Below are 27,406 nucleotides of genomic sequence, written 5' to 3' on the forward strand. Positions count from 1 at the left end.
CTTACATCTGGTGTCCACATCAGAGTGCCCCTTCACATGTGGTGTCCATACCACAGTACCCCCTTACATCTGGTATCAACATCAGCGTGCCCCCTTACATCAGGTTTTTGTGCATTGCAGGAATACAAAGAATGTTGGGCACATTTCTGCAATGCACAAATGTCTACCTAGGGCAGGTGTAATGAATTATACTTCGGTTGCTAAAATTTTCTTCCAGCCGAGGTCCGAATTGCTGTCTAATATAACATAAAGTAAAAGAAAACAAAACCACCTTTCATAAGGTGTCCCCTTTACAGTGCCCCCTTACATCAGGTGTCTCCATCAGAGTTTCCCTTACATCTGGTGTCCCCAGTAGAGTGCTACCCTACACCTGGTGTCCCCATCAGAGTGCCCCCTTACATCAGATGTCTCCATCAGAGTGCCCCCTTACATCTGGTGCCCACATCAGAGTGCCCCCTTACATCTGGTGTCCCCATCAGAGTGCCCTTACATCTGGCATCCCCAGTAGAGTGTCCCCTTACATCAGGTGTCTCTATCAAATTGCCCCTTTACATCTGGTGTCCATATCAGTGTACCCCCCTTACAGCTGGTATCAATATCAGCGTGCCCCTTTTTATCTGGTGTCCTCATCAGAGTGCCCTCTTACATCTGGTGTCCCCAGTAGAGTGCTCCCTTACATCAGGTGTCTCCATCAGAGTTTCCCTTACCTCTGGTGTCCCCAGTAGAGTGCTACCTTACACCTGGTGTCCCCATCAGAGTGCCCCCTTACATCAGGTGTCTCCATCAGAGTGCCCCCTTACATCTGGTGCCCCCATCAGCAGGGGCGTAACTATAGGGGGTGCAGCAGTCGCGACCGCAACTGGGCCCTGTGCTGCAGGGGGCCCATGCAGCTCCCTCTACATATGGTCGGCAGCAGCATAGGCAGCTAGGGGTACCAGTGCACCATGCACACGAGGTGGAGGGTGACTAGCAGAGCTCCATGCTCGACTATCGCACTGGCTGCTCTTTAGTTGTGCATTCCCCGCATGACCTGTGTCCTCGGCCGGCTCCTCAGAGTACCCCTCTCCTGCTCCATGCATTGCCGCTCAGTCCAATGTCTGTTCTCCCCAGCCAGAGTCCTCCCCCCCCCCCCCCCAAGTCCGGCCCACACTGCACTGCATACTTCTCCCAGGTAAACAAACTTTAAGCACACAGATGCAGTGCAGCCCTATGAGAGCCGGCTCCCGGAGGACACTGCAGGCTTGTCTGCCAGCCCCCCTCCTCCCCCGTCATACACAGAGGATGAAAGGTCTTTCTGGGAGATATGCTGATCACCAGTCCAGCACACTAGATGGAGCCCAGGCCAACATTGATGAGTGCGCGGCCTGCAGCTTGGTCATGGTGAGTGAGAGGACCCCATCCCCCACACACCATTACATACTCCCTTCATCTCCCCTTCTCACGTGGGGACAGGGACCACAATCTCCCCTGGGGACAGGGACCCCTTCTCACCTGGGGGCAGTAAATTCAACTGCCCTGGAGAAAAGGACCTCATCTCTTCTGGGGACCGGGACGGGGGCCCTGGCTGGGGTTCAGGGGGGCCCTTCACGGTTTCTTGCATCGGGGCCCTGAAGGTTCTAGTTACACCACTGCACATCAGTGTGCCCTCTTACATCTGGTGTCCACATCAGAGTGCCCCTTTACATCTGGTGTCCATATCAGACTGCCCCCTTACATCTGGTTTCAACATCAGCATGCCCCCTTTTATCTGGTGTCCTCATCAAAGTGCCCCCTTACATCCGGTGTACCCAGTAGAGTGCCCCCTTACATCAGGTGTCCAAATCAGAGTCCCCCCTTACATCTGGTGTTTCCAGTAGAGTGTTCCCTTATATCAGGTGCCCCTAGAAGAGTTCCTCCTTACATCAGGAGCCCCTAGGAGAGTGCCTCCTTACATAAGGTGTTCCTCCATACATCAGATTCCCCCCCCTCCCCTTTCCACAAACTCACAAACAAAAGAAGGCAGCTCCTCTATCCTCTCTCCGGTGATTTCTCAGCAGTGGTGCAGATGAGTTCTCAGTCTCAGTGCTGGCTCTCTCCATTGCCCCCTGCAGGTTTCAGCAGTGGTGCAGATGAGTTCTCAGTCTCAGTGCTGGCTCTCTCCATTGCCCCCATTGCCTCCATTGCCCCCTGCAGGTTGGGAAGAGGAGAATGCTTAATCCTCTCACCAGCTATCTGGTGAGAAACCACAATCTGGTCTGAATAATGTGTCTGGGTTTCAGGCGGACAGAAAACTGGACACATGATTAAAAATCCAGACTGTCCAGGTGAATCCTGGACATGTGGCAACCCTACTTGGGAGCGCAAGTGTTAGGCAAGCAGAAGCACAGTGATGAGGGCCCCCAGGACTTCACCCAGACCAGTACAGAGCAGAGCTGGGTCACAAGCCAAGTTCGATAACAACACCAAATCATGAGCAGAATCTATAGGCAGAATCTTGGTCAAGAGCCCAAACCCAAGTCGGTACACAGGTAGGCAGCTAATATAAATATGCAAGGGTAATCCACAGGCAAGTCAGATGAAAGCCAGCTCAAAAAAAGTGTCATCTAGGATTCAGAATCACGGATAGTAGAAATACAACCCCTTTGCCCCAAACAAACTATTTAAAAGGACATTAGACGTGGAATTAGGCTTTAACTTATATTTTAATTCCAGGCAAAAATTGTTATGTTTTAGGAAAACCTACAGTATCTCTAGATGAAGAGAGCCGTGTTTGTTATGAAAAAGCAAAATGTCATATGGTCTTTTTCTTGATCAGATACTGGCACTCGTGGGATAATTTCCATTTGGCTTACATTTCAGAAATAGGTTTGTGAGCAAGGACAACCATAAATATGCCTTTATCTACATCACATTGACCGCACAAAATAGTAACTTGAGGGCGTTTCAAACTTTAATATAGTATAATATTAGTATAAATAGTGCTGATATTCAGATAACGCTAAGTATTCCAACATGAAGCTTCTTGTGGTTTTTGTGCTCCTTGGGGCAGCTGGTGAGTCTAACTTTGTATGGACTTGTGCCTACACCTTTTCAGATTTTTTCCTTTAATTTTGGAATTGCTTTTCACTTGCACACTCGACTATATTCAAATACCAAAGTGAATTTCTTTAAAATGATAAATACAGTTTCTGAATTGTCCAAGGGTCATGGTTTAGTTGGTGGAAATAAGGCAATACTGGAATTTTCCTGAAGGACTTATTCAAGGACAATACTTCCAAATGGAAGAGAATGAATCAATTAGGAAAGTGAATGTTTATTATTTTAGTAAATAGGATGAAGCTATATTTATTAAAATCATCCAATTATTTTCAAGTGTAGGGACATTTTGTACCTTTGTGGGAACCTATATTCGTATACTTGCAGGGCTGGACTGGGACAAAAATTTGGCCCTGGACTTCATCCAGACCGGCCCACTCCAATTTTGCAAACACGTACAAAAACAGTATGCTGTGCACTTGCACGAGAGTGATGTAATCATGGCCCGGCTAGACACATAGCAGGAGTATGCAAACTCAGAAGCCGACAGCACACTGCTGGTGGTTTTTTCAGCCCCCCCCCCCCTACCCCCTGGTGTCCCCCTGTTACCTGCCCGAAGCCTGGCTCTGCATTATATATTTTAAAATAAACAACTAATGCGCACACCTATTTTTGATCAACCGCAGTAATGAGAAGCTGCCAACATCAAACAGGTTAACACAAACCCACAGATAAATTGAATATATAGCAAAGGATGTGATGCTAACCAAAATAACATAAAAAAATCCATTTGGTGCAAATAATGATTCAAATAATACAAAAAATCCAACATAGCTAAAAGTACATCAAACGTGTCAATTAATATTGAAATGTGCATAAAAAAAAATTTCAGCAAAAAATTCATATATAAACCATGCTTATAATTAAAACCATTTTATCCAAACTATGTCCTTGGTATTAAAGTGCAAAAAGAGTGCAAAAAAAAAGGGGGGGGGGGGGTTTAATTATAAGCATGGTTTATATATGATTTTTTTGCTGAAAATATTTTTATGCACATTCTAATATTAATTGACAGTTTTGGTGAACTTTTAGCTATGTTGGATTTTGCATATTATTTTAACCATTATTTTCACCAAATTGATTTTTTATGTTATTTTATTTAGCACCACATCCTTTGCTATATATATATATATATATATATATATATATATATATATATATATATATATATATATATATATATATACACACACAGCCATATTCTATATACAGCATATATATATATATATATATATATATATATATATATATATATACACACATACACAGCTATATACAGTATATATATATATATATATATATATATATATATATATATATATATATATATATACAGCCATATGCTACATACAGTATTCAATGGCTGTGCTGGGCCGGCCGGTTACCTGGATGGGTTCCTGCAGCACCGCCATCCTCCAGCCTCCCTCGTCTGCTCCGGGGACTTCTCTGCCTGTCAGCTGCTCTCACGGTGGCCCCCGGCTCATTTAAACTCACAGCGTCCGTTACCGCGGGGGCCGCCGGAGATACCTGAGTTTTGTTTGCTGAAGCTGAAGAGCTGTCGGAGAGGAGCGGGGCGGGGGAAGCCAAGCGGTGGCGGAAAAGGACGACTGTGGGCCGGAGGTGGCCGAAGATGTGTGCAATGCTAGTGTTATGAGAGCGCCGAGTGGGGGCAGAAAGAGCCGAAGTGCGCCGCGCTCGGAAGTACAGCGGTGCTCAAATGAATTAATTTGGCAAGCTGTCACTGAAACCGGCCCACTGAGCCATCGGCCCACCGGGAATCTCCCGGTAGTCCCGATGGCCAATACATGCCTGTATCCTTGTGTTTACTAAGCACAAAGAGCCTTTTTTTTAGCAGATGCTGTTGAGCATGTCCTAGCATACTATGCTTGAGCATGTTACAACTGTGTTATTGTCACATACCTTTAGGAGGAGCTTGAGATAATGAGGGTGACCTCTTGCACAATTCCCATATGAGCACAGAAGGTTGAGACAGGGACTGCTAGGGCAATGGAAGTGTGCAAGTGTCAAGAAGCCGGGACCGCAGACTTGGACATGAGAGATCTGGCTCCAGGCAAGCAGAAGTACTGAGATGAGGGCAGCCCAACTTATCTCAGACCAGTAGAGAGCAGAGCCCACTCACAACTGAGTTTTATAACAACCAAGCAGGAGGGCACCAAATCCTGAGCAGGATCAAGGTCAGGGACAAGCATGGGATGGCAACATATAGGCAACAATGTACAGAATTGAAAGGTTAAATCTTGGTCAAGAGTCCTGGTCAAGGTCTGGGAACACAGATAACCAGTAGACATAAACAGGCAGGGATAATCCTGAGGCAGATCAGATGAAATCCTGGTCAAGCAGATTCAGAAAAAAACATGCACATTTATGTGCATGAGCATGAGCCTTATAGCTGACAGAACTCTCTGATGGCCGACATGATATTCCTGACAGGTATGAATATTTAATCACTCACCCAGATAGCAAGCATAACTGACCACAAATTTGTGGCAATGTTGAATTGCAAGTCTTGTTAACTTACTGCACATTTTCACTGGCAAGTTGTACAATTACAGAGCACTTGAAGCACAAGTTCTAGTTGACACTTTTCCAATTTGTAGCAAATTTGCACGCAAATCTCTAACAAGAGCAAAGCTGCATTGGTGAGTCTACAGCAAGAGCCCTGCAAGTCTGCAGCATGCAAATTCAGTCACAGCGCCCCCCTGTGGTGGGATGACTATTGCCCAATATAACTGAACCAGAACTTACAGCAGACTTGCAGAAAGTTTGCAAAGAATGTTGATCGGGAGTTATGCAATGCGGATTTGCTGAAATTGTGCAACAAACTTGTAAAGCCTGATAAATCTAGCAATAGCTTAGCAAGTCATTTTCAAACTTGTAGCACAACTGGTTTGCTATCTGGGTCAGCAAACCAGTGGATTTGGGGGTTGAGGGGGAAAGAGATATGTGCTATGTATTAAATATGTGAGATGCTTCCTGCCAAATGGTTTTCTCTCCTGATCTTTTGCTCTGTGAGGATGCTGCTTTGAGATCTTTTTCTCCCATCAAGCCTTTAGGACCTAGAGATTGGAGACCTACAGGAATCCTGTGAGGTACTTGCTGCTAGAAACGCTCCTGCTTGGCCTATAGAAGAGGCCACTGCAACTGCCCCCACAAATGAACTATTGTGTATTTGTCACTAAAAAAATTGTGCTTGATAAACTGTTGCGCAAATATTGTCTGACATAAAAGATTGGCTCCACCACCATTTTATTCTCCAGTTTATACTTACAGAAAACTATATAATTTTGGAGGTTTAACTCAATCCTCAGGCCTAAAAATTTTTTTTTTTAATTTTTAAAAATAAAAAACGGTTCTGGCAGCAAAAGAATTAAAATCACAGATTTTTATTGCAAACTTCTAAAAGACATAAAAGATTAAAAGGAATGAATGCATTAAAGAACAAATCATTTTTATTCCTAGATGCTTTATGACTTTACCAAGTTGTGTCAGATAATAGATGTTATGTTGGGAGTCAGGAATATGTGTATATTTATACATGAGCCTCTAGTGTGTCATTTTCAACATGCTGTTCTTTACAGCTGCCCTTGACGATGACAAGATTGTTGGAGGTTATGTCTGTGCCAAGAACTCTGTGCCCTGGCAGGTGTCATTGAATGCTGGCTATCACTTCTGCGGAGGGTCCCTAATCAACAGCCAATGGGTGGTCTCTGCTGCTCACTGCCATAAACAGTAAGTAAAGAACGAATAATGAATGATTGAATGAATGAAGAAATATAAATGAAACATTGTCTACAGGAGTTTCCTGTAATAAAGACCACTCACTGCTGCTCTCTTTCCTTGTGCAGGGTGACTGGTCTTGTCTCCGCCCCCTCCTGTAGTTTTCTGCAGGCAGCCTGTAGTAGGTGAAGTTGCTGGGTCCCTCCCACAGCTCTGCTCTCAGAACAGGCTATGTACAGCCAAGGGATGATCTCAATGCTACCTTTGCAGGGTTATAATTGGCTATACAAAGGCATAGGGTGCACACAAAGTGGATTTGCTTTGTCACTATATACACTCACCGGCCACTTTATTAGGTATACCTTGCTAGTACCGGGATGGACCCAATTTTTCCTTCAAAGCTGCCTTCATGGCATAGATTCAACAAGATGTTGGAAACATTCCTCAGAGATTTTGGCCCATAGTGACAAGATAGCATCATGCAGTTGCTGCAGATTTGTCGACTGCACGTCCATGATTCCAATCTCCTGTTCCACCACATCCTAATGGTGCTCTATTGGATTGAGATCTGGTGACTGTGGAGGCCATTTGAGTACAGTGACCTCATTGTCATGTTCAAGAAACCAGTGGTGAGATGATTGGAGCTTTGTGACATGGTGCATTATCCTGCTGGGAGGAGCCATCAGAAGATAGGTACACTGTAGTCATAAAGTTATGGACATGGTCAGCAACAATACTCAGGTAGGCCGTGGCATTTAAACGATGCTCAGTTGGTACTAAGGGGCCAAAAGTGTGCCAAGAAAATACCCCCCCCGCCCCCCCACACCATTTCACCACCACCACCAGTCTGAACTGTTGATACAAGGCAGGATGGATCCATGCTTTCATGTTGTTTACACCAAATTCTAACCCTACCATCTGAATGTTGCAGCTGAAATCGAGACTCATCCGACCAGACAGCGTTTTTCCAATCTTCTATTGTCCAAGTTTGGTGATCCTGTGCGAATTGTAGCCTCAGTTTCCTGTTCTTAGCTGACAGGAGTGCAATTCAGTGTGGTCTTTTGCTGTTGTAGCCCATCTGCTTCAAGATTTGATGTGTGTTATGCATATCTTTGAAAATTAGTAAAAGACACTGTCTTCAGAAAACAGTAATAAAAATATGGACCCAAAACAGGATAGAGCCAACTGGCAGTCAGGAAATATTGAAATATGACAGGTATATAGTTACAATACCCTATTTCCCTACACAGCGTGTCCCACCCTCTGGCTGGTGTTTGTACTCTTATTGATGGAACAAGGAAGTTAAAAAAGTATGAATAAAGTACGTAAGAGTGAAAATATAGTGATACCAATGAAATATGAGTGAAATCGTGTATACTTAGTGAAACACTAATAAAAATATAATAAACAAATCGCAAAATGTGTTACACCCTCTGGCGGGTGTTATCATAAAAACTATATGTTCAAATGCAATAACATAGAAACCTTTATACAATTGATCTGTGTAGTAGACTCAAATGCAAAGAAACATATACATGTATGATATTAAACCACTTAAAAGTGACTAGTGCTAAAATTAATAAATTATAAAGTGTCCAGTTCTCAAAAATAAATAGATAAAGTGTCCAGTGCTCAGGAAATTTATTCTAGCACAAAATCTTCTCATTCAGGTGACTTTAAGTGCTGGTGATTGTTACCCGTGATCCTATTTCACATGCACTCACCAGAAAGCCTATAATTTTATGATAACACCTGCCAGAGGGTGTAACACATTTTGCGATTTGTTTATTATATTTTTATTACTGTTTCACTAAGTATACACGATTTCACTCATAGTTCATTGGTATCACTATATTTTCACTCTTACGCACTTTATTCATACTTTTTTCACTTCCTCGTTCCATCAATAAGAGTGCAAACACCAGCCAGAGGGTGGGACACACTGTGTAGGGAAATAGGGTATTGGAACTATATATCTGTCATATTTCAATATTTCCTGACTGCCAGTTGGCTCTATCCTGTTTTGGGTCCCTATTTTTATTACTGTTTTCTTTTACTCTTTTACTTTCTTTTACAGTGTCTTTTACAAATTTTCAACTGTATACTGGAACAGCGCCACGCCTGCACTTTCTTTTCTTTTTAATCTGGTATACATCACTTAGGCGATAGTATAATAGTAGGGGCAGCAGTTCCTTTAAGGCCAACCATTGTTTTGGTATTTTTCCTTTGCGCAGAATATATTTTTCTCTTTTCCACATTCTGCATACCTTGGTTGTAACGAGTGACCACCACTGCCTTGCTAAAGAAGCTGAGGGTAAGCGTGATGGACTGGCCAAACATGTCTCCAGACCTAAACCCTATTGAGCATCTGCAAGGTCTCTAACATCCACCAACTCCGTGATGTCGTCATGGAGGTGTGGAAGAGGACTCCAGTGGCAACCTGTGAAGCTCTGGAGAACTTCATGCCCAAGAGAGTCAAGGTAGTGCTGGAAAATAATGGTGGCCACACAATATATTGACACTTTGGGCCCAATTTGGACATTTTCACTTAAGCCCCTTTCACACTGGGGCGGTGTGGGTGTCGGCGGTAAAGCGATGCTATTTTTAGCGGCGCTTTACCGTAGTTTTAGCGGCGGTATGCGGCCGCTAGTGGGGCGGTTTTAACCCCGCTAGCAGCCAAAAAAGGGTCAAAAGCGCCGGCGGTATAGCTGTGCTGCCCCATTGATTTCAATGGGTAGGAGCGGTTTAGGAGTGGTGAATACACCGCTCCTTCACCGCTCCAAAGATGCGGCTAGCAGGACTTTTTTCACCGTCCTGCTAGCGCACCGCTCCAGTGTGAAAGCCAGCCCTCCGGCTTTCACACTGGAGTGAAAGGGGCTGTTTTTTTCAGGCGCTACAGCACTAACAATAGCCCCAGTGTGAAAGGGGCCCTAGGGGTGTACTCACTTTTGTTGCCAGCGGTTTAGATATTAATGGCTGTGTGTTGAGTTATTTTGAGGGGACAGCAAATTTACACTGTTATACAAGCTGTACACTCACTACTTTTAAGGTCCCACAGTGAGTATAACAAGCATGCTTTACTGCATATACAGACTGATTTTACTGTTGTGGGTTTAGTAACACTTTAAAGCACAACACCGGGCTCTGCAGCTCCCAAAATGAACCCCATGAGGCCCTCCAAAAGTATGTTATGTTTATTTTTCATTGCATATTCAATACTTTTTCCTTTTCAGCAGAACTAAGCACTTTTAAGGGTTTTAAGTGCCAAAAACAGTTGCAGTTTGAGGTGCCATTTAATGCACACCCTAAGCCCAGTTCTTGGTTCTGTCCCCCCCATGTTAACAGTAACCCTTCCCACCTTGAAGACTACAGCAGTATGTTACCTGGAAGAACAGTGACATCTTGTGGTGGACAACAGGTACTGTGGGAGACAGGTCAGAACTGAAGGTAAACATTGCAACCACAGATTTGTTTTCTAAATGCCATGGTGGATGCTGAGAAAAAGAATACCCTGGAGTTGTAGTTGTTTAAAAGTGTGCATTGAAATCATTCTTTCTCTGCAGAGTTGGGTCCAAGTTCCATACTATGTGCATGAGGTCATGTCCTCCCCCCGCTTGCATGGGTATCCTTCTGCTGCCCCCGTTTCCTACTAAAAGCATACTATACTATATTACTTGTAGTGTGCATATGTGTGCTGTGGGGAAATGTGTGCTTTGTTGGGAAATAAGGATTGATGGGAATAGATCTATGGGGGAGATTTACTAAAAGTGATGCACACAGAATCTGGTGCAGCTGTGCATAGTAACCAATCAGCTTCTAACTTCGGTATTCAATTGCGCTTTGACAATAAAACCTGGAAGTTGATTGGTTACTATACAGATCTGCACCAGATTCTGTGTGAACCAGTTTTAGTAACTCTCCCCCTATATAGTCTGCCCCATAATATGTTAAATAGTAGAAAAAATAAAATAAATACGATATTAAAATCATTTGTGCAGTTTGACCAAAAGATTAGAGTGGGTGTAAACTCTGTTCAGGGCAGCTGTTAGAAATCATGGGCCCCCTTCAACCACCCTCGACCCCACCCCTGACCCCGGCTTGAAACAAAATGCAGGTTTGTTGCCATTTACATATGCGTGTGGAGCCAATGCATGCTTTTGCAATTAATAAGCAGTTTAAAATTATTTAAAATTGTATTTTAGTACAAATAAAAAAAAAATCTTACACTGCATCTTTACATTACTTGTGATAGCATGGGCCATGACAGGTCCTCTTTATGGAGAGATATGAGGTCTTTTAGACCCCATATCTGTCCTCTGGCCTCCAAAGCATCTGACCAAACTAAGATCAGTTTGATTAGGATGCTTGTTCAAGCCAGTGATGGCTTCTTTACATAACCGGCAGTGACAACATCCTTGTCACTTCTGGTTTCTGACATCACACAGTGGGAAGAACAATATCCATCCCTCTCACTGTGTCCCTGGAACCGGATGCTACTGGTCACATCTTAAAAGCAGTAAAGGTGGTGATGGGACCCCCTTCCACTGCCTGTAAAAGTAATCCAGGGGCTTCTTAGCCATTAGGATTACTTTACTTTGTGCAGAATTGCTAGGAGTAGAAAAATTATATCTTGATCATTGCTGTAGTGATGACCAAGATATCATCCTTCTATACCAGCGATTTACTGGTACGTTGCTGGATGGTAAACAGTTAAAGGGGATTGGTTTGGGGAGTCGTAAAAATGTAGCTCTGCTGCATGTTTACTGCTCCCCCAAATTAAGTGCAAGGGTTGGTTCACACTAGGACGACTTGTCAGGCGACTTAGCTGCCTGACAAGTAGCGTCCCACTCTGTACAATGGAACCGTTCTAATCGGAGCGACACAAGTCGCTCCGACTTAGAAAAATGTTCCTGTATGACTTTGGGGGTGACTTGCATTGACTTCTATACAGAAGTCGTTTTGGGTCGCCTGAGGCAGTTGCGCTGTAAGTTGTGTTGCCTCAGTGTGAACCGACCCTCAAGTAGCATCTCATTGTTTCTTATGATCATCAGCATTACAATTATCACACAGGTAGCACAATAAGCAGGTGCCCTGTCATGGCTCTATAATGGCTCTAGGTCACATTGCTTTTGGGTGCTCACTGTGTTAACTTATGGCTGTACTGTATGTAACAGACTGTAACAAAGCACAGCCATAATACAGTCAGCACCCAAAAGCATTGTGACCTAGAGCCATGGTAGAGCCATGACAGAGCACCTGCTTATTGTGCTACCTGTAATAATTTTAATGCTGATAACCTGCTGTGCTGTGAGATACATGATAGGACACAGTGAGTATTCTAACCTCTATTCTCCACTCACTGTGTCCAGTGCAGCCAAGCTGTCCTCCTGCTCTCCCCTGTCAGCCGGTCAACTTCTATATATCTCATGAGGAATGCAGCTGGGAGACGAACGGAGAATCCCTGTATCACTCCGCCAGCCGGGACTAATAGAATAGTGGGGTGGCATGATGTACATGTGCCCGAAAATAAAGAACTAGTCCCTCTGCTGCGCCTGCACTCCCCTCCTGGAAAATGATATAACCCCCTCCCTGTAAGCAAGTAGGAGTGGGAGAGGAATTTAGGAAACTTTTTTTTTTTAAATGCAGTAACAATCTGTAAGATGCCCGGGCCCCACTGTGTAGATGGGACTGGTTGTACTGCCCTATCAGCGGCCCTGACTCTGTTACACCACTTTTACCTACAGGTAAGCCTATAATAAGACTTACCTGTAGATACTGGGAATATCTCCTAAACTTGCACAGTTTAGGAGATATTCAGCGTATATGCAGCCAATGACATCACCAGCGCATGCGATCTGAAGGTCTGTCTTACAGTGCTGGACCTTCATAGCCTGTGCCATAAACGGCAGCTACCACAGGGAGTGATGTCATAGCGCCCCAGCCACTCATGCAGCTAGAGGAAGACCATGGAAAGATGTCAGTCCTTTCAGCTGTGACATCGCAGCACTGGAGGGTGTTCTTTTTTTAAGGTAAGTTTCTCATAATGTGCTAGTATTTGATGCATACTAGCACATTATGACATTACCTTGCAGGAATTTTTTTTTTTAACCACCTGTATTTACTACTGTGTTAAATTTAGAGGAAAATATATTTTCTTTGAAACAATTTTTACATATTATTTTATGATTATTATTATTATTTATGAACACTAATATATTAACACTATTTTTATTATTATTGTTATTAGTAATAATAATATGCACAGTAATATTATTATCAAAATATTGAAAACCACCCTGTTATCTGGACTACTACAGACCAATATCAAAACGATAAAGCATATACTGAAATGTTCTACAATAAAAACAAAAACCGAAAGACACTTGGAGCTATACTCCCATAATTGATATTATGACAATAATAATAATACTAGTATTATTGTTATTATTATTCTTGTTGTTAATTATAATAATAATAATTGTTGTTATTATTATCAACAATGACAACCATAGTATGAATACTAATATGATTTATTAGTATTAACAACAACAACAATAATAATGTTAATAGTTATTATTATTATTGTAATAGTAATTATGGAAGTATAGCTCCAGGTGTCTTTCAGTTTTTGTTTTTGTTGTAGAATATTTTAGCATATGCTTTATCATTTTGATGTTGTCTGTAGTAATCCAGATGACAGGGTAATTGTCAATAATATTTCTGTGAATATTATTATTACTAATAGCAATAATAATAATAATAATAATAACTATTAATATTATTATTGTTATTATTAGTGTTGTTATTAATAATAATAATAATAATTGCTGTTGTTAATATTATTATTATTATTATTATTAACAACTACAACACTAATAATATTAATATTTATGGCTACCACATCTTGTGTGTGGATGAACTAAACAAATGTAAAAAATCTATTTTTGGAGAAATTAATTTGGCGAAATTCACCAGAGATAATTTAGTAGAATATGTTTTCTGTAATTATTAGAAATTTTTGCCAAAAATACAATGCACATGTTATGGCATGTTCATGAAAAGAGTACTGTTGTTACATGTACACTGTGATCTTGTTATCTAAAGAAAGGTGGAAGTCAGACTGGGAGAACACAACATCTTTGTAAGTGAAGGTACCGAACAGTTTATCAGCAACTCCAAGTCCATCAGACATCCCAAGTACAATTCCAGGACCCTGGACAACGACATTCTCCTGATCAAGCTCTCCACTCCAGCTGTTCTCAATAACTATGTCAAAGCCATACCCCTTCCGTCCAGCTGTACCTCCGCTGGGACCAGCTGTCTGATCTCTGGCTGGGGAAATACACTTAGCAGTGGCTGTAAGTCTGAAGGATCTATCATTTTCTTACATATGTTGAATATGTTTTGCCATTCAGATATTTTTTTCCAGAAACCAATAGATTTGCATTTACACTCCATAACCATTTAACTTGCAAATCTACTGCATCTCCTTCTCTAGTTAAAGTATACATAAGTTGGATTTTCTGTTGGGCAAAGCATGCACTGAGTAATTCACATGGGGCAGGTTACAAACTGTTGTTAATCAATGAGCTTAGAGGTAGGGGATAGAGGACCCCTGGCAAAGAACCTTGGCCTAATGTTGATGAGGACAAAGGGCCTCATCCCCAAAATCTTTGCCTGGTGGTTTTAAGGGTCTGTGGGTGGGGGCTTATCAGAATCTGGAAGCCCCCTTTAATAATAAAGCAGACCCCAGACAGGGCCGTTTTTAAGGCAGGGCAAAAGGGGCAGCTGCCCTGGGCCGGGCCCTGTCATTGTTGTGGGGCCCAAAAGCAGCTGCCCTTATATTTGCCAACTATCGTAGTTTAAATTCCCTGGCCCCTTGAGGTTTTAGTTCTGTGCTGTGGCCCAATATCTCAGTGTGAAGTGCTGCTACTAATGCTACCCAGCTCTGCCCTATTGTTGTGTACAGATGACTCACCTGCAGACCCTGTGTTTACATGTCAATTACCAGCATTCATATGTAAATAGCGGCAACATTCATATGTAAATAATGGCAGCCGGCGGCATTGATATGTATGTTATGCCCCCCTGAGGTCATATCCACAGTAATCTCTAGCAACCAATAAACAAGCAGAAATCATGTGCTGTAACCACTAGCAACTAATCAGTGAGCCAGAATGTGTGCTGTAACCTCTAGCAACCGGTCAGTGAGTGGTAATGATACACTGTAACCTCTGGCAACCAATCGCAATAGCTACCTGATCTGATTCAGTAAAGGATTTTGAGTCTAGCTGCTATTTATTGTATGTGTCAGAGCAGGTGGAGAGAAAAACTGCATAGGGGGGCCCCAAGAAAAGTTTTGCCCAGGGTCCAATCAATATTAAAGACGGCCCTGACCCCAGATACCATCCACCTACATGAATGAATATGGGATACAAAGTACCCTTAATCATTCACAAAAGAAAGAAAAATTGTAACCTAGAAATAAAGACACCCAAATGTTTGACAAGTCCTTTGCCAATCACCCACAGTATATACAGTACACTATATTATTAAATGTATTGTGACAGAGTCCTGGCCTCAGTAGAATAGAATAGTAGATCAAATAGAACACCTTTAGGATTAATTAGAGAGGAGACTGGTAGCCAGGCCTTTTCGTCCAACATCAGTGCCTGACCACACAAATGCGCTTCTGAAAGAATAGTCAAGCATTCCCATAAACACACTCCTAAACCTTGTGGACAGCCTTCCCAGAAGAGTTGAAGCTTTTATAGCTGTAAAGGGTGGGTCAACTCATTATTGAATCCTACAGACTAAGACTGGGATGCCATTAAAGTTCATGTGTGTGTAAAGGCAGGCGTTCCAATACTTTCAACAGTATAGTGCAGGGGTCTTCAAACTACGGCCCTCCAGTTGTTCAGGAACTACAATTCCCATCATGCCTAGTCATGTCTATGAATGTCAGAGTTTTACAATGCCTCATGGGATGTGCAGTTCTGCAACAGCTGGAGGGCCGTAGTTTGAGGATCCCTGGTATAGTGTATAGATCATGACATGCCATAACCCTGGTATCATTTTTTTCTGTGGGCAATTCGGCATCTGCTAAAAGTGATCGACGGGTACACTTTCTGGTAATTTCCGGGTATACCAAAGCCGTCGGTAAAGCCAGAAGCGTTCCGATGGCTAGACAAGAAGTCGAGTGAGGGCAAGATGGCCCCCACTCGGCTCTATGCCCTTGGAAGACTGGAGCGACCTCTGACATCACTTCTGGTTCTCGGGCTTAAAGAATAGAGAAGAGATTTGGGGTCTTTTTAACCTGTTGTGCTTATTTTCTATTACAAGGCATGTTAACATACTTTGTAATATGAATAAAAGTGATCAAAAATAAATAAATACTGTATTTTTCCGTTTATAAGAGACCCCCTGCTTTTCCAACCCAAAATGAAGAAATCAATATTTTAAACATAAAACAGAACACATTTTTATCTAGTTATTACCGCAGGTAACGTTTACATACCAGTATAGTATGCAGCATATCACTTTATTCAGCCTCTGTTGCATCGCTGTTCTCTTCTTCATCACTAGTAGTTACAGTCAGAAGGAGGAGTTCTTCCTGTTTTTTCCAATGTCTGATCATACACTCAGTGGGAGAAAGTCCGAACTGTCGCTCTGCAGCTCTATTTCCATGCTCATTTGCATAGCTGAATACATTCAGTTTGAATTTTGTAGAGAAAGACAATCACTTACCGGTATTTTTTATTTATTTTTTTCTGACATTTTGGGCTCAGAACGCTCCGGTCTGTGTTGCATTTGCTCACTCTCCACCTCCACCTCCACCTCCAGCTGACGTCAGTAACATACGGCTCGTGATTGGAGGAAGGCTGTTTGACAAGCTATGGGTAGCTAAGCACCTGCATGGCTCTCTCCCAGGCCGACTGACTGTGTATAAGACGCCCCTCGATTTTCAGTCGAATGCCGCGTACACACGATCGGAATTTCGGCCAGCAAAAGACCGATGAGAGCTTTTCATCGGAAAATGCGACCGTGTGTAGGCTCCATCGGAATTTAGCTGGCCGAATTCCCGCCAGCAAAAATTTGAGAGCATGTTCTCTATTTTTCAGACGGAAATTTCGATCATCTGTAGCAATTCCAACTGCCAAAATTCCTATGCATGCTCAGAAACAATTCGATGCATGCTCGGAAGCGTTGAACTTGATTTTTTCTCGGCTCGTCATAGTGTTGTACGTCACCGCATTCTTGATGGTCGGAATTTGGTGTGACCGTGTGTAGACAACACAGCTTGAGCGGAATTCTGTCGGAATTCCATCAGGAAACCATCAGAGCCTTTTCCCACCATAATTCCAATCATGTGTACGGGGCATAATGATTTTAGGAAAAAGTATCATCTTATACACGGAAAAATATGGTAAATTTACTCTTAAATTAAGAGTAAAATAAATAAATAAATAAGAATAAAAAAAAAATTAACCACTTCCTGCCCATGCTAAAGCCAAAAAATGGCTTCAGCATGGGCCTTAATTGTATTGTGCCTGCAGGGCGCGCGCAGCACACTCTGTGATCGCCAAGTCAATGAGACTCGGCTGATCACAGATCGGAATAAGGGGCAAATCCCAGCACCGTACCACGTGATTAGCTGTCAGCCAATGACAGCTGATCACATGATGTACACAGAAGATCAATAATCTGCTTTTTTTCTCCTCACGTGAGAAAAAAACAGCCGATCATCGGCTTCTGTCAAAAGGAATCAGTCCCGAACAGCGAGAGCCACTGCCGCCTCACCTGTGCTCACCAGTGCCACCTACCAGTGCATATCAGTGCTGCCAATCAGTGCCCACCAGTGCCACCTATCAATGCTCACCAGTGCCATCTACCAATGCCCATCAGTAGTGCCAATCAGTGCCCATCAGTGCCTCATCATCAATGCCACCTATCAGTGCTGCCTATCAGTGTCACGTCACCTACCAGTGCCCTTAAGTGCCACCTATCAATGCCCTTCAGTGTCAGCTATTAGTGCCCACCAGTGCCGCCTCAACAGTGTCTATCAGTACAGCCTCATCAGCGCACATCAGTGAAGGAGAACATTTACCTGTTTGCAAAACTTTATAACAAACTATGAAAAATGCTTTGTTTTTTTTTTTCTGTTCTTTTTCTTTTTTTTTTAGCAAGAAATAAAAAAAAAAACAGCATTGATTAAATACCACCAAAAGAAAGCTCTATTTGTGGGAAAAAAATTATTAAAATGTCCTTTGGGTATAGTGCTGCATGACTGGACAATTGTCATTCAAAGAGTGACAGTGCTAAAAGCTGAACATTGGCCTGGGCAGGAAAGGGATTGAAGAAGTGTGCAGGAAGCCAATGGTTAAAGCGCCCCATCCCTCTATGCTCGCACACAGAAGCGAACAAATACGTAAGTCGTGCCTACATATGTAAATGGTGTTTAAACCACACATGTGAGGTATTGTCACTATATATATATATATATATATATATATATATATATATATATATATATATATATATATGTGTGATCCGGCTCTTCCAGTGTCTCGCTCCCACTGTGATTACATTCAGTGGGAGTCGATCAGTGGGTACCCGTGGCCTAGATGTCCACAGGTTCCTGACGATTATTTGTTACACAGGCAGAATGGTAGTCTGTCTATGTAAACAATGCAGATTGCCATTCTGTCAGTAGGGAAGGCATGGATCCTGTGTTCCTGCAAAGCAGCACCACGGATCCCTGTCTTCTCATAGTAAAAGCACCTCCCCCACAGTATACGAAAAAACACTGGTTAGGCACACAGTTATCCTTTTGATCGGCCATGATGTTAACCCCTTCCCACCCAGTGTCATTAGTACAGTGACAGTTAGTGTCAGAGTGTCCGCCATTTCTAGTAAGAAAAAAGAAATAAATAAAAATATCCCATAGTTTGTAGACGCTATAACTTTTGCACAAACCAATCAATATACGCCTATTTGGCATTTTTTTTCTACCAAAAACATGTAGCAGAATATATATTGGCCTAAATTCATTTTTTTTATTTGGATACATTTTATAGATGCAGAGGTGACCAAATACCACCAAAATAAAGTTCTCTTTGTAAGGAAAAAGGACATACATTTAATTGGGGTACAACGTCGCACGACCATGCAATTGTCAGTAAAATTAACGCAGTCCCGTATCGTAAAAGATGGCCTTGTGAGGAAGGGGGTAAATCTTCCTGAGCTGAAGTGGTTAAAGAGGGCGGGGATTCGCTATGACATCAGTGGTTTCTAGGGACACCCCGAGTGCCTTAGGGACCAGTGACAGTGGGAAGCTGTCATATATAGAAGTCGTAGAAATACCTTCTCCATGTACGAGGCATGGCTTCCTCTGTACAGGAGCCTCCTGTAATAAAGGGCTGCTGTTAGAAATCACAGAGCCCCGTAAAGCATACCTGATAGGGCCCCCCTCCTTTTTTATTTTATTTTGTTTTAAATTTTTTTAGCGGCCCTGTTTAGGGGGTATTGGTGAATTATGAGGTGTCAAAACTGACCCTCGGTGTCTCACATTTGAGACAGATAAAGGGATTTAGGAAAGGGATTCCCCCAGCCTCAGCTGCACTGGATAGTGAATAAATGGGAAGTGCTCTAAGGTTTCCTATTCATTGACAAACTGAAGCACAGTAAACACAATTTACTATGCATCAGTGATGAATGAATATAGTGAGTGATCGGTACCAATTACTCACTGTGTTCATTCAAGAAACAAGAAATGTTTTAATGCCCCGACCCAACGCCCTCTCTCCCTCCACTCTTCTTCCTGAAAAATCCCCTTGTGTGCCCTCAGAAGCTGCTGGTGGGAGAGGAGAGTAGGACAGCCAGCAGCACTTCTGGGAAGGAGGGGGGCACACAGAGGAGCTTGGACAGCAGGAGAATGGGGACGCAGACATCAATCCCCCTGCAGCGCAGCCAGTGGAAGAAAGAGAAGAAGGCAGCAGAGATGGGGGGGGACACAAGAGTTGGTAATAGAGCAGGGCAGTGCAGCCATAGAGCAGGGCAGTGCAGCCATCACTCCTGCCCGGGAGGTATCCGCCCCCCCCCCCCCCTTTTGAACTGATGGGGCCTGGACCCGGTAAAGAAGGGCTGGCTACTACTGCTCTCTCTCCTTGTGCAGGGTGACAGGTCTTGTCTCCGCCCCCTTCTGTAGCTGTTTGTAGGCAGTCTGTAGTAAGTATAGTTGCTAGACCCCTCCCACAGCTCTGCTATCTGCACAGGCTAGGTACAGCACAGTGAATATCTCACTGCTATTTTTACAAGGTAATATCTGGATTTGCAAAGGCATTTGGTGCACACAACATGGCGTTATATCCTTTCGGCCATTAGAGAACATATTTAAATAATAGTTATTGTTCCTGTAGTTTGGCTTTACATCAACCTCTTTCTTCATTTTTTCATCAGCCAATTATCCAGATCTCCTGCATTGTGTTGATGCTCCTGTCCTGACTGATGCTCAGTGCAATGGTGCCTATCCTGGAGAAATCACAAATAACATGATCTGCGTTGGCTACTTGGAAGGAGGGAAAGATTCCTGCCAGGTAATGTGTTTTGTCTTTCTTTTTAGCAAAGGGACCTACAAGACCAGGGTTGACACTTTTTCTTTTAGCCAAACCTTTTAGCAGCGCACAGCCACATTTTTTTTTTTTAGTATACACACGATAGACTAACAGACCTGAAGCACCTTTGGGTGCTCCCTCACCGTTCCGTCAAGCCCTGTTCTGAGCCACATTCCTGTCTGAATAATGTGTCCAGGTTTAAGGCAGACTGAATCCCAAACACATGATTCAAAACCCAGACTGTCTGGGTAAATCCTGGACTCCCAGACAGGTGGCAACCCTATACAAGACATTAGGAAAATTTAACTGCTATGCATTTGCTAAGGATAAAAGATTAAAGGAAAAGAAACATTACAGATAATTACACATAATTTATTTAGTTTAAATCGCTCCCAATACTTTTGAAAATATAGTGTATATATGAGGGGTCTTATATTAAATACAGTGCCTTGCAAAAGTATTCACTCCCCTTGGCATTTTTTTGTGTTTTGTTGCCTCACAACCTGAAATTAACATGGATTGTTTAAGGAATTGCATCACTTAGTTTACAGAACATGCCCACAACTTTGAAGATGTTTTTTTATTTTTTATTTTTATTGTGAAGCAAACAACAAATAGGACAAAATAACAGAAAAAGTCAATGTGCATAACTATTCACCCCCCTAAAGTCAATACTTTGTAGAATCACCTTTTCCGGCTATCTCAGCTCCAAGTCACTTTGGATAAGTCTTTATGAGCTTGCCACATCTTACCACTGGGATTTTTTCCCATTCCTCTTTGCAAAACTGCTCCAGTTCCTTCAAGTTGGATGGTTTGCACTTGTGAACAGCAATCTTTAAGTCTGACCACAGATTTTCTATTGGATTGAGGTCTGGGCTTTGACTAGGCCATTCCAACACATTTACATATTTCCCCTTAACCCACTCAAGTGTTGCTTTAGCAGTGTGTTTGGGGGTCATTGTCCTACTGGAAGGTGAACCTCCGTCCTAGCCTCAAATCACACACAGAGTGGTACAGGTTTTGCTCAAGAATGTTAGAATGTTAGAATTTGCTCATGATGTTAGAATGTTATATGTGAAAAATGTTTTTTTTTTTTTTTTTTGGGAGTAAACAACATTCGCTGGTGGAATTGTGAAGATTGTGAGAAATGAACAAACGAAACAGCTGCACACGGATGACGTATCCAACATCAAGACTTTATTCCAACAAAGACCTTGGCCTTAGTCCTGCCCAAAGACCTCCTTCTGTGACAAATTTCACCACTCCGGGCTTAGTCTACAACTAAACTTGTGATGAAACATGTCAGCAGGGAGGGCTTTGGACGAGGACTTTGACCAAGGTCTTTTCTGGTCATGATGTTGAATATGTCATCGGTGTGCAGCTGTTTTATTTGTTCTTTGGCCTAGATTTGGAGTGCTCGCTTTCAGCCAGCACCCGAAATATGAGAGACTAGAGAGCAGGGAATGTTTGTCTGTCACTTCTAACTGTGAGAAATGCCTTGGAACCAATAGTTACTTGATGGATACTTATTGTGAAATGCATGCTTCTCTCCTCAGGGTGACTCCGGTGGCCCCGTGGTGTGTAAAGGAGAATTGCAGGGTGTTGTCTCTTGGGGATACGGCTGTGCCCAGAGGAACTATCCTGGAGTCTACACCAAGGTCTGCAACTACAACTCATGGATCCAAGACACTGTTGCCACCAATTAAAAATAAACATTTCATGTTGTATCTGCAATTTTAACCTTAAATGTATCTTTATTAAACAATATTTCAATGTTTTTAAACAGTCATATCAAAATACAGCTTTAGGGCCGGTTCACACAGGGGGCGACACGAGGCGACACGACTTGCCATGCCGCGACCTGACAAGTCGCCCCCATTCTGTACTACGGAACCGTTCTAAGAGGAGCGACTCGAGTCGCTCCGACTCAGAAAAAAGGTTCCTGTACTACTTTTGGGCGACCTCGGGGCGACTTGCATTGACTTCTATACAGAAGTCATTTGCAAGTCGCCGCTGAGGTCGCGGCAGGTCGCGGCGAGGCAAGTCGTGTCGCCTCGCATCGCCCCCTGTGTGAACCGAGCCTAACATCGCAAAAAACAGAAATCATCTTGTTCTATGTAAAATCTTGTCTCACATACACAGACGCATAACCATTTCTATCAACCCCTGCCTGTTAGCACTTCACACCTTTCTTCCCAAAACAAATTCTACCATTAAAATATACAGTGCATCCAGAAAGTATTCACAGCGCTTCACTTTTTCCACATTTTGTTATGTTACAGCCTTATTCCAAAATGGATTAAATTCATACATACATGAAAGACGTTTGTTTGAAAACAATTAGAGCCTCTAGTCTTTTTGAGTATGATGCTACAAGCTTGACACACCTATTTTTGGGAAGTTTCTCCCATTCTTCTTTGCAGGACCTCTCAAACTTCATCAGGTTGGATGGGGAGCGTCGGTGCACAGCCATTTTCAGATCTCTCCAGAGATATTCAATCAGGTTATAGTCTGGGCTGTGGCACTCAAGGACATTTACAGAGTTGTCCCATAACCCTTCTTTTGTTATCTTGGCTGTGTGCTTAGGGTCATTGTCCTGTTGGAAGAGAAACAATCGCCCCAGTCTAAGGTCCAGAGCTCTCTGGAGCAGGTTTTCATAAAGGATGTCTCTGTATATTGCTGCATTCATCTTTTCCTCGATCCTGACTAGTCTCCCAGTTCCTGCCGCTGAAAAACATCTCTGCAGCATGATAGTGCCACCACCCTGCTTCACTTTAGGGATGGTATTGGCCAGGTGATGAGAGGTGCCTGGTTTCCTTCAGACATGGTGCTTGCCATGCGGTTCAAAGAGTTCAATCTTTGTTTCCTCAGATCAGAGAAATTTGTTTCTCATGGTCTGAGAATCCTTCAGTTGCCTTTTTACAAACTCCAGGTGGGCTGTCATGTGCCTTTTACTGAGGAAGCCTGATTGGTGGAGTGCTGCAGAGATGGTTGTTCATCTGGAAGGTTCTCCTGTCTCCAGAGAGAAATGCTGGAGCTCTGTCAGAGTGACCATCGGGTTTTGGTCACCTCCCTGACTAAAACCACTCTAGGGAGAGTCCTGGTGGTTCCAAACTCCTTCCATTTATGGATGATGGAAGCCACTGTGCTCAATGGGACATCAAATGCTGCAGAAATGTTTCTGTACCCTTCCCAGATCTGTACCTCGATACAATCCTGTCTCAGAGGTCTACAGACAATTCATTGGACTCCATGGCTTGGTTTGTGCTCTGACATGCACTGTTAACTGAGAGCCCTTATATAGACAGGTGTGTGCCTTTCCAAATCATGTCCAATCAACTGAAATTTACCACAGGAAGACTACCATCAAGTTGTAGAAACATCTCAAGAATGATCAGTGTAAACAGGATGCAAGTTTGAGTGTTATGGCAAAGGCTGTGAATACTTATGGAAATGTGTTTTCTCTTTTTTTTTTTTTTTATAGATTTGCAAATATTTCAAACAAACTTCTTTCATGTTGTCATTATGGGGTAATGTTTGTAGAATTTTGAGGAAAATAATAAATTTAATCCATTTTGGAATAAGTCTGTAACATAACAACATGTGTAAAAAAGTGAAGAGCTGTGAATACTTTCCAGATGCACTGTACATGTAGTTTAACAAAATACTCCTAACAACTTCCTTGTATATCCATGTGTCCATTTCCAATATTATGCAGTTAGGCATCTAACAGTAGTAAGTACGAGAAAAAATAACTGACTGGTAACCTTAGACATCCTCTGTGGGGTAAGGCTCAGCAGGTACACAGACATCCAATAGAATTTGCAAAAGGGTGAAGACTAGGGCCTCTACATTTTTCCAAAATGGGTGGATGTTTGAACAAGTCCAGAACATATAATATAGTGTTCCCACCTCCAGCACCAATTTGATATATTGTGGTTACAGTGATAGTTGACCTGTTCAGAAAAGAATTGAAAATTGTACTAAAACCCTACGCTGTTTAAATATGCCACATTTCCAGCAACAAATGTTTCACACTGTGGGACTCATAGCACATGCTGATGTCTTCAGCAAGCCACCTGTATGGAGTTGTCTGCTATAATGTGTTTATTTGAACAAGAATACAAGCTTTTATACACTTGAGAAGGAGGTCACTCACCACATTAATAATGACCCAAATATTTACCCAAAACATTGCACAATGGTTTAGCTAACGAGGTACAGCTAACTCATGGTTAATCCCATCACAGAGGATCCTTAATTGACCACCTGGATGACCCATATGTCTCATTGCAGGTCAGACTTGCTGGCTCCAAGCTCAGAAGGTACAATACACATTATCATACGTATAAACACAGAGCACCTTCAGACAATAGCTGAGTTAATTAGCACAAATAACAATGGGTGAAAGACCCTTAGGAGGCAAACTAGACCTATTTGCAATAAACACATTATAGCAGACAACCCCAGACAGGTGGCTTGCTGCTGACATCAGCATCTGTGTGACAGTGTGAAGCAATCCTTGCTGGAAATGTGGCATATAGGCCCTTAACATGGATCCCAGAGTCTGTGTGTCTTGGGGAGACATGGATTGAATCCAAAGTAACATTACTCCAGGGGTCCCCATGCATACACCTCACAAAGAGTAGCGTTCCCTTAAAAGCCAGGGCCCATAGTCAGTAACCTAGAGGCTAGCATTTAGTCCCCTCCAAAAGCCTCTGTTCTGGGTGAGTCTATCACAGTTCAGTCAACTAACAAGGTCCTAGACCTCCACCTGGTCTGGACATGCGTTAGTCGGGCAGAGTTAGCTCAAATAGTCAATCCCCATGATCTCCTTTCTTGGTTACAAGGAATAGTGCAAAGAAAAGTTGTTGTCAGTAAGTGTTGAGCAGAGGTTATTGACTCTATGTCCAGCTGTCAATGGTTCAGTTGGATGGTTTGTAACATTCCAGGGCTCAGTCTGCTGCTGGGGACCAACCGCCCCAGGTTCCTGAAGCTGTGGAGGCAATGTGAGTGCTAGGCAGAGGCAAGCGGCACTTTGCCCTGTTGCCCACGATTCAGCTGGGAGTAGAAGCTTCACTATATCAGCTTGTCGCTGGAGAGAGGGGCCGACTGCCCGGGCTCCCTGGATTTCTACAGTTGTTGCCGGTGCTGGGAAGAGATTGGTAGCACTCTACCCTGTTGCCAGCACTTCTACTGGGGACACCACATCATCCACTCCGGCTAACCATTGGGCGGGAGGCTGGCTTTCTCCACTCCCAGGCTGTGGATCCACTGCTGGGATGACATTTCTCTTTCACTGTCTCCCAGGTGCATTGATCCTGCTAGGGGAGTGAAGACAATTTCCTCCACTCTGTCTGACTGTTGGGAAGGGAGGATGACAACCTCCTCTCCCTTCTCCCCCTGAACTATGTTTTTCTGCTGGGAAGTGACTATCTCCTTCTCGCCCTGAGCCTCTGGAACTGACCCAAATATTTACCCAAAACATTGAACATTGGTTTAGCTAAAGAGGTACAGCTGACTCATAGCTAATTCCATCACAGGATCCTTAATTAACCACCTGGATGACTCATTGCAGGTCAGACTTGCCAACTCCAAGTTCAGAAGGTACAATACTAAATATCATAAGTATAACTTCAGACAATAGATGAGTTTATTAGCACAAATAACAATTAGGTGAAAAGCTCTTAGGAGGCACACTACAACTACTTGCAATAAACACATTATAGCAGATAACCCCAGACAGGTGGCTTGCCGATGACATCAACATCTGTTATGAGTCCCACAGTGTGAAGCAGTCCTTGTTGGAAATGTTGCATATAGGCCCTTAACACGTATCCCAGTGTGTGTCTTTGGGAGACATGTACTTGAATCAAAAGTAACATTACTCCAAAGTTCCCCAGACATACACCTCACTAGAATAAAGTTCCCTTAAAAGTCAGGGCCCATAGTCAGTAAGCAAGAGGCTAGCAGGTGAATCTATCACATGGCCTTTAACATTAAATATGTAAAGAAGTGGAGGAGGTGTCACAGTAGATAATTTAATAAAATCTCTAACTTTTTGCGGCACGATAAACTCTGCCTCAAAAAATAATAATAACCTAATACATGAATTTGCACCTGACATAGCTTTTAAGAGAGTACCTCATGCACAAAAATGTGTGAGGTCCTCCAGGAAATCCATAGCAGACCATTAATCCAAACATGCAGCCTGGCTGTCCAGGCTTCAACCCCTCCTGGACCATACGAGGCCACATGCCCTCAACATAGGTGTGGGGGTGCATTGCCATGTTTGATGAGGAAAAGGCCCTTTTCCTCACATCCCTGCCCGGTGGTTGTGGGGGCCTTATCCGGAATCTGGGTCCCCAGATACTGCCCTCTACATGAATGAGTATGGGGTACTTGGGTATATGGTATCCCAAAAGGAAAAAAAAAACTATTTGCTGTAACTGCTTATACCAGTGGTCATCAACCCTGTCCTCAGGGCCCACTATTGCAATGTTGCAATCACTGAGCAGTAATTCTGTCACATTTGATGAATTTCAGTTATCTTGCAAACCTGGCCTGTTAGTGGGCCCTAAGGACATGGTTGATGACCACTAGCTTATACCATGTCAGTCCATCTATATTTGCCAGTGCATCTATCACTACCTTACCCCCAGCCTGACAATGCTGCTGTCTAAAGGTGCCAAAGTTGCTCCTCCAGTGGAGTGGAGCTTCCTCAAGACAGATTGCTCCCAGAATCCCAAAAGCCAATGATTTTATGTCTGTACCCAGTGGCGACTGGTGCTAAAAAAAATCCCTAGGGGGCTGCAAACATACTCAGCCCTCCACTGTCCCTTACACTCAGTCTTCCACAGTTTCCTGCACTCAGCCTCTCCGTTGCTACCTCGGCTTCTCCTTCCGGCCAACCCAATCCGTATCTTGTCTTGATTGGCTGAGAGGAGAAGCCGGAAAACAATAGCGAATATCGATTCACT

The 27,406-nt window shown here is 43.1% G+C and overlaps 1 protein-coding gene across 1 annotated transcript; it reads left to right on the top strand.

The window, feature by feature from the left end:
* The first annotated feature begins 2,906 nt into the window (after positions 1–2,906).
* Positions 2,907–22,160, top strand: LOC143930631 (trypsin-like). Its single transcript, XM_077455128.1, has 5 exons — positions 2,907–3,031; positions 6,675–6,825; positions 13,918–14,171; positions 20,272–20,408; positions 21,983–22,160. Exons 1-5 carry the CDS (start codon positions 2,992–2,994, stop codon positions 22,130–22,132), a joined length of 732 nt encoding a protein of 243 aa, XP_077311254.1. The 5' UTR covers positions 2,907–2,991; the 3' UTR covers positions 22,133–22,160.
* Positions 22,161–27,406: the final 5,246 nt, after the last annotated feature.

Source organism: Lithobates pipiens, unplaced genomic scaffold (genome assembly GCF_037356315.1).
Source record: "Lithobates pipiens isolate NorthernLeopardFrog02 unplaced genomic scaffold, aLitPip1_a1.2 Scaffold_25, whole genome shotgun sequence".
Classification (NCBI taxonomy): domain Eukaryota; kingdom Metazoa; phylum Chordata; class Amphibia; order Anura; family Ranidae; genus Lithobates; species Lithobates pipiens.